Source organism: Galeopterus variegatus, unplaced genomic scaffold (assembly GCF_000696425.1).
Source record: "Galeopterus variegatus unplaced genomic scaffold, G_variegatus-3.0.2 Scaffold15173, whole genome shotgun sequence".
In the NCBI taxonomy this organism is placed as follows: Eukaryota; Metazoa; Chordata; class Mammalia; order Dermoptera; family Cynocephalidae; genus Galeopterus; species Galeopterus variegatus.
This window is the reverse complement of record NW_007741284.1, coordinates 16,097-24,939: the sequence shown is the minus strand read 5'-3', so window position 1 is coordinate 24,939 and position 8,843 is coordinate 16,097. Positions and strand designations below refer to the sequence as shown.

Genomic DNA, 8,843 nt, shown 5'->3' with positions numbered 1-8,843 from the left:
CTTAAATGTGACTTCACAAAAGCATGAACAAAATTGAGTTTGACATCTTTATCCTCCTCTTTGACAGCCACGCTCCTCTGCCATGTCACTCACTCTAAGACAGCAGAGTCATATTTAATTCTTGTCTGCCTTGGCCTAAAATGCTTGCTCTTTCATTTTTGTCTATCAAAACTCTACACAGTGCAAATGCCACTTCCATGAAATCTTCCCCAACTAGAAATGTCTCTCCTTCCTCAAAACTTCCAGCTCACTCTATACTGTTCTCCTTTTAATGTGCCACCTTAAATCACAGTTGTTTGTGTTTGCGTTTATCTAGAATATGGTAGAAACATGATCTGTGTCAGTTATCTTTACATAATCATCACACCAAGCACAATGCTTTGTGCTAATAGGTGCTCTGGTACATATGTGTTAAGTGAATGTATTCTTGTCAAAAGTATTCATGTGAAAGCAGTACTCTGTTCTTTTTAAACCAGAAAAATCATTCTATTAGACATATTTGCTTTTCAGTTATTACTAAGTACTGCTATTTATGCCAATTAGGTTGGATAGTCTCCCTCTCTCCTCCCCCTCCCCAGCCCTTTTCATTTATTTATGTTTGTGTGATCTTGATGGTTTATGAACTTTAGTGAAATTTCAATTTAGTGGTTAAGGAAAAATGTTGGAATAAAAGAATGACTGTTTAGCACTAATGGATACAGACTGAAAGTTCTTTTATATTCAGTCTTGACAATTTTTTTTTTTGTTAAATTTTTATTTTGTCAATATACAATGTATATTATTATTATGGCCTATCACCGACACCTCCCTCCCTCCTCCCTCTCTCCCCTCCCCCCCCAAGAATGTCCTTTCCGTTTGCTTGTTGTAACAACTTCAAAAAAGTATAGTTGTTATATCTTCTTCCCCCCCGCCCGTAAGTCTTGACAATTTTGAACTGATAAAGAATACTTTTTCATTCGTATGTTTATTTTGTTTTTTCTTTTCTTTTTTGGTGTTATAAGACTGTGCTCTAATCAACTGAGCTAACTGGCCAGCCCGTTATTTTGTTCTTAAAATGTTCTCCCTTCATTTTATTCTTTAAAAGCTTATGGAAAGAAAACAGATGCTTTGAAAATTTTGCATTACAAAGATTGTTTCAGAGCAGACTTTAATGTACATATTTTGATTCCCAGAACTACTCTGACTTAAATAATGCTAGCACAATAATGAATGGGCTTTATTAACATGGCCCCTTAAGGAGAATCAGGTTTTGGCAAAATCATGGGAAAGCTCTTCATTAATTATGATATGTAGATCCAAATACCTTGAAAAAGTACAAACTTGTTTTATAAAAATGTCCTGAGGGTTTTTTTGTTTGGGGGAGTAGGGAATGGTGGTGTATATATGTGCGTTCATATATGTGTCTGTTTTATATACATTAGTGCTGTGATTTTTCTTTTAGTTAACCGCAAGAAAGGAAGAGCAAACAACAAAAGATGTATACATCCTAATACATGGAGAAAATTCCCATTTTATGGTTTAATGGGAAGAGGGATGAAAAATGCTAGATGGCTACAGTTTGGAACAAGAGTGGGATTTCCTATTTATTACATTATCTGCCGTGGGATAGCTTTTCCTAAGTAATTAAAGTTAGATAAACATTTACATATAATTTTTTCTTAGCCAAATGTTATTGATGTATTTCCACTTAGCTTTCATTGAATTGGGGTTCATTTTTCTCAGCTGTAAAATTAAGACATCAAACTTATTTCATTCATGTGCCACCTTCACAACTTCAGCTAATTCCATGTAGGATCCATAGTATCCAAATTGATTCCTCTTTTTAAAAAGAAACCTTATGTCCCTGTCATAAATGGAGAAGGATACACAATAAAATAAATAATATATAGTAAATTACATCTCTCCATGTATCATTTAAAATCCTCTCATGTGCCACCAGTGAGTGGTATGATTACCACGGTGGGTAAACAGCCTAATCACTGATCTCTATGGTTCTTTTCTGGCTTTAATAATTTATAAAGTTTGTTTTCCTGTGCATATAATTGAGACTTCTTGTTAGAATTTTTTTTTGGGCGGGGGGGGGCAACTGGTCAGTACAGAAATGGAATCCTGGACCTTGGTGTTATCTGCACCATGCTGTAACGAATTCAGCTAACCAGCCAGACTTCTTGTTAGAATTTTTTGCTTGTTGCTCTCCCACATTTTAAATAAAGGCCAATTTGATTTAATCATCAAAGTTTAAACAGCCATTTTTATAGAAATTTGCCATCTTCACCTACCTCTTCTGTAGATTAAAATTTCATGCCTTGATTTACATTTTTTTAAAAAGTTAATGTCCATGGTAAATATGATACTCCTATACTGAGTATCTACTTCGTTTGCATAGAGGGAAAACTTCAAAACTGAAAAATTACATGTCTAGTGAACTAAACACAGAAGTAAAGTCATGAAATTAAATGGTTGGGTGCTGAGACCTTCAGACATTTTTTAGAGATCACTTTTTGTGCTACCTATCTTATCTTTGTAGACGAACATTAGAGCAAAATGGAGCACGTAGAATATAGCGCTTTGTAACTGAACTTTAAAAGTGTGTTGATTATTTTTTTTTTTTAATAACAACTTAATATGTGCTTTTAGATTTCTTCAGAGGCCCCACAGTATCAAATGTCCGACTGGCTGGATTAGACTATGTTCTACACTTCACTGCACTTAATGGGAAGATTTACTTTCGAAGTTATAAGTAAGTGCATTTCTTAGCATGTTTGTTTTTTTTTTTCAAACCTCAGGGTTAGCGTTTTAGTGTGACTGTTTTATAGACCTCAAACTTAGAATTGGTGTCTGGCCAAAAGCTTGGCCAGTTTGCAGAACAGCAGTGACAGCAGCTCTGTGCTGATACTCAATCTGTCATTCCACTACTAACCTGTCTTTCTGCAGCCCTATGCTTCCAGGAACATTTAATGCTATACTCTCTCTGAGCCTGGAACACTAACTCAATCTTTAGCCTCCCAGCTTTATAAAGTATTTCTTACTGTTCTTGACTGTATTCAGAGCACCAAGCCACAAGTTTTAGGCCAGCCAAAGCAAATCTCAAAACCCTAAATCTAAAAAATGGATTCTAAAAGGAATAAGAAGATTCAAAGGCTAGATTCATTTTACCCTCTTTCTACAGCCTAGGCCTTCTATCTCTACCCCTACTACAATATAAATATAAATACTAACAAGCAGATTCTGTCTTTATTAAGAGCTTAATGACATGCTATAATTATGCCTTTTGAGGTAAGCATGACTTTTGTCTTTTTTAAAATAAAGTGTTGGCACTGTCTGGTAAAAATCACAGTTTCCTGGAGAATACATTGACTCACACCAACTGCCTTTCTTTGTACTGAGTTCAGGCTTTGATGTACATTTTGAGCTATGGCATGGCATTTTATCCTGTGCACTGGCAGCTGGGTATTGACATTGTCTTCTGAACAGTAGTATTGTGTGAGCAATCACTTACATCCAGCATTCCATACATGGTTTTAAATTTTTTTCCTTTACAATGGAATATGTGATTGACCAGTTTAGGTCCGATGAGCATCCAAATAAAACTAAATATTCACCTCTTTTGTCAATTAGTAATTTCCATCTTGGTCTCAACTGTATTGAGTCAGAGATACTTACTTAGTTCTTTTTACCATATGATTAGTACCACCACTTCTGTTTTTTAATTTTCCTCTTATTAAAAATAAAATACTGCAAAATGCAATAAAATATCCAGTGACTGCAAGATGAAATTAGGGGTTTTGTAATCATTTTTAGCTAGTTAAGATTAAAAGCTTCTTTAGTCTGTTGTTTAAACTTCCACACTTAAGTTTTGGGCTTTCAAGAATGTATTATACTATCGAGTAGATGACTGCTATTTAGAGAACAAGAAATAAAAGGTAAAAAATCACTAACATAAAAAAATTCCTTTCAAAAACTTAAATTTGGCAAATGTGGACACAAAGAATTAAAATACAAAGATAAAAATCTTTGAGAGTAAGAAATGAATAATAGTAGCCTAAAACTTTTTCATGGTGAACAGTTTTACAGAAAGTATTAATTTGTATTAGAACTTGTATTTAGTGAAAAGAAAGATTAATTTGTAAAGAAAAATGCAGAGACAATAAAACAGAAAATTGTCAAATCAGACTTTAGAACAAGGATAAATTAGAATTGTAACTACATGTATCTTGAAGAATATGATTGCTGGAATCACCTTTAGATTAGCGTGACATCTTTTATAATGAAAAAAAAAGTTTGAATTTTAAAAATTAGAGATGCTAGTATGAAATTTAAAGCACAGGTGTTCCATACATGTCCTGTTAGCTAATTGATTTGAAATAGAAAACGAGCAGTGTGATTGACAGCACCAGCGGGAAAGAATTACTAAACACGTGAATCAGTTTAGACTCTAGGGACTGTGCCATGCTTGGGTGGTGGGAGGGTGGGAGGAAGGGGTGGTCCTAGGGATGAGCATCACCTCTGAGACTAGTGATCTGCCTCTGTGCCGGGCTCAGCCACATGAGATGAACAGGTCACTTCTCAGGGCTTCTGTGTCTTCCTCTACAAAATTTAGGTAATTCTGAAGTCCTTCAGAGATTGACAATTTTCTTTTATATGAGGGGGAATGGGTTGCAGATATAGGTGGGAAGATGCTAGAGAAATGGGTCTGACTTGACTTGGCTCCTCGGGCATTCTCTTGGGCTGCCCTGCAGTGTACTTGCTTCTCTCTTACTGCAAATTAGTCCTTAAGCAATTTGCAAAAATAACAGTTAATATCCACACACATTTTTGAAGATTAATAAGGCTTATAAAAGGATTTCGAGTTTTTTGGATGAAAGGAACTCTGATCATGAAATTATAATAATATAACTTTTGACATGACTTCTGGGGGAATAAACCACAGTGTTATTGACCTCTTCCTGTGTATCCTATAGTAATTAATTCCTCATATGTGAGTGACCATTTGTATTCCTTGGAAAATTTTGTTCACTATATGATCAGAGCCATTAATATGAAACAAAATATTTAGTATCTACCACATATGCCTTTGCTACTTCATTGGTTAGGTTTTATGGAGAGAGATATGCAAAACAGGAAGTGTTGGCATACCTTAAAAAGCAAACACAGTGTTTCATTCAAGGAGTTTACTTACTGAAAACAGAATGTCAGCCAAAGAGGAATATGGGCCAGAGAAAAATCAGGAAATTATAATTTGAACAAGAGTAGTAATGTCAGTCTTTCTCAAGAAATAGACAAATAATATTTAAAAATATATAGAAATTACCAATTAGCATACCTACCTGAGCTCATCTGAGAGAGAAAGGAACTGGATTCTGTTTGTCTTTGTGTCCCTGAATCTTGTACCATACAGAATTGCAGAACTGAATGTTACTTTTGATTTATAACTTGTAGAGAGAGGAAAAAAAAAAAAAAAACAGGTTAGGATCTGAGATGGATATTAGGTATATGATGTAAAGTTCTGGGCAGTAGATGCAAAGGCTGGATATACAAAGGCCTGGCATTGAAATGTCTATCTGTAGAAAAAAAGTACAGTGGTGTGTATGATGGGATGAGGATGAAAGGATTTTGGCTGTTTTTTTATGACTCAATGTCTAATAGCCTCTTCATCTTGCTAATGTGATCCCCAAAATCATTTATAAATTCTCTATTCATACATTTCCTTTATGAGAAAGAGCAAACAGGTTATTTTTAAAGGATTACCATAATAATAATTTGAATTTATCTTTAAAGAAAAGCAAACCCATTAGCATGAAGAATATAATATTCATTTTATAAAAGAAAGCTCAGTGTATTTCAGATTCTGAAGTGAACCTCTTGGCTTCTAGGTACTATAAGAAGGATGAAAAGTGGCAATTTATTTCCTTGTGGGGACTGTCTTGGTTGTCTGTCTGCATGTGATGCACTTAGGGCTCAAAAGGTTGTTGAACTTCTGCACACTCACTTCTGCTTCCTGATGTTTGCTGCTCTCTTGGGTATTCCTTAACTGTGCTCTCCTCTTCTGTTTTTTCTCTTCTCTGATGTCACCTGTTGCCTTTCTCATACTCCAGCTTTTGTATGAAAACATTATCATTCAATCAACCCTTTTTTTCCTCTGTGGAGACCTGGCTACTATAACAAACTGAGTATAATCTCCAGGGTTTTCAGCTGTTCTCATGGTGTCTCTTACAAAAAGAATTTGCGAGTCTTCCCTTCTCCCCACTCCACCAATCCCCCTACTCTTCCCAGCCTTGCAAATGTTTCCATGTCTGGAGCTGTTTGGACATAGGGTATCCAGAAAGTTGTGGTTTTGTTATATTAGGATGTTTAAGTTCACTTCAGTCTACAGAGATCAGTAAATGTCTGTGCTATTCCCCCTACTCTTCCCAGCCTTGCAAATGTTTCCATGTCTGGAGCTGTTTGGACATAGGGTATTCAGAAAGTTGTGGTTTTGTTATATTAGGATGTTTAAGTTCACTTCAGTCTACAGAGATCAGTAAATGTCTGTGCTATTAGGGAAAAGTTGATTCTGAATGGGTTGATTTAACTCTTGCAGTTTTAGAGAGATAAGAACTTGTTAATCATGTAAACGTACTGTTTCAAATACCCATTTTAAACTGTTTTTATACTTATATAAATCTATAAGTGAGATGAACAAGTCAAATCAAAGGATTTCATTTATTTTCTGAGAAGAATTTTCCATCTTATTTGCTGTTTATCAATAATATTATATAATTTTATTTATGATATTTAAAAATAAGTGAACCAACAGATACACTTGCCCTGAATGTATAAAGTATTTCAGAAGCTTAGCCTTTCTAAACATTTTTATGTAATTTTTTCCCTAGAACAAGGATATTTTGGGGTAAGGACTTTTATAAAGGTCAAAACAGCATTTCTTTTTTCCTATTTTGTCAAGGTTGCTGTTGAAGAAGTCTGGTTGCAGAACACCACGGATTGAATTGGAAGAGATGGGACCCTCGTTGGATCTGGTTCTGAGGAGGACACACCTGGCATCAGATGACCTTTATAAATTATCTATGAAAATGCCAAAAGCCCTCAAGGTACATTGGTGCCATGTTTATGTATATAGTATACTCTTCTTTTCAAAAAGGATTTGCAACATATACTCATTTTAAAGGACATACATAAAGAGATCAATAAAATAGATCAAACTAGACCTCAGAGTCAAGAAAAGGAAGGAAAACTAAATAAGGTAACCATAAAGGACAATAAAAAGAGTTGCAGTAACCAGGCATCAAGTTTGGCTGAGAGCTTTCTGGTAGCCAAGACTGCCATTTTCAGCAAAAAGGAGAATCATTTTGGGCTTCGTGAAGACTGGGGATTTAGAGCACAGGGTATGTAAATCATACATGCATAAAATGTGTTTTGACTTTCAAGTGGTTTTAAAAAACAAGTAGAATTGTGATCTTTGGAATGCCTGTAGAAATTGAAATGAGAGTCACAATTTTTTAAGCTAAACACCAGAAATTCTCTTGATGCATGACAATGGTTAGTGTAATCTATAGTCTTGTGTCTCAAAGTGTGGTCTGACAATTTATGTGGGAATTGTTAGAAACACAGAGTATCAGGTCCCACCCTAGATGTGCTAAATTAGAATCTGAATTTTATTTTATTTTATTTATTTTTGGGGTCAGCTGGCCAGTACGGGGATCTGAACTCTTGACCTTGGTGTTATAACACCATGTTCTAACCCTCTGAATTAACCCACCAGGCCAGAATATGAATTTTAACAAGATCCCCAGGTGGTTTGTATGTATACTTAAGTTTGAGAAGATAGGTGTATAGGGGTATGTATGCTCTGTTGCATTGAGGGGGTGCTCACTAATGGAAATTGTTACTACGGTAGTTGTTTTAGACTAGATTTATACCAGTTCATGATAGCAGAAGCCCATTAAATATATATATATATGTTTTTTTCCTTTTTTTTTTTCTTGTTTCATAGCCAAAGAAGAAGAAAAATATCTCCCATGATACTTTTGGTACAACCTATGGAAGGATTCATATGCAGAAGCAAGACCTAAGCAAATTACAAACCAGAAAAATGAAGGGGTTGAAGAAGCGACCTGCAGAAGGGATAACAGAAGACCAGGAGAAAAACCCAAAGAGAATTAAGAACAATTGATAGAACTTAGCCAACAGCTACAGTTTTTTTGTAGTTTGTTTACTTAAGATAATTCTTAAGTTATAATCCATTCAGAGTTTCTTATAAGATTTCATATTTTTATAACATTATGATTTAGCAATGTATTATTATGAACAGTAATATACCAGTATTAAGTTTAAAGTAAGCCTCTACTTCAGACACTACACCATGGTGTGTTGTTTTTTCTATGGTTCGGTATCCCCTGCCCTCCCCAAACTCTCGTCTCTTATTGGGTAGGTGGGTGAGGAGGGATCTCCATAACATTGGTGTTGCAGGAAATTTTTGGGTTAGGCATTAAATAAGGGAGAACGCCATGGGAAATAGAAATGACCCAAAAGAGCTGTGTACACATTCGGTATGAACTGTCTAGAAAGTTAACCCTGTCTTCCAACATGTATCTACAGCCTGATTTTTTTTTTCACTTTTACATTGTTTTCCCTGAAATCCTATCAGTTGAGAGATTCATTTGAGATTTTAAGCTTTGTGTCTTAAGATATAGATCTCTGAGGGGGATATCCACTGCCTCATCATAGACACATTACCTTACTATTGAATATTTTAAGAGATCTGCTACTATGTGGAGCCCCACCTACCTTCTTGAAGAGAATGGAAGTTTTTTTTTTTTTTTTTTTTTTTTTTTTTTTTTTTTTTT

The 8,843-nt window shown here is 35.0% G+C and overlaps 1 protein-coding gene across 1 annotated transcript in view; it reads left to right on the top strand.

Moving 5' to 3' along the window:
- Positions 1-2,633: 2,633 nt before the first annotated feature.
- RPF2 (ribosome production factor 2 homolog (S. cerevisiae)) overlaps positions 2,634-8,843 on the top strand; it is a gene marked incomplete at its 5' end in the record, with an annotated part of 7,675 nt that continues 1,465 nt past the window's right edge. The window contains 3 exons of the mRNA XM_008563841.1: positions 2,634-2,740; positions 6,944-7,088; positions 7,991-8,804. Of these exons, the coding sequence (XP_008562063.1) occupies positions 2,634-2,740; positions 6,944-7,088; positions 7,991-8,170 (432 nt within the window). The remainder of the gene's footprint in view (positions 2,741-6,943; positions 7,089-7,990; positions 8,805-8,843) is intronic.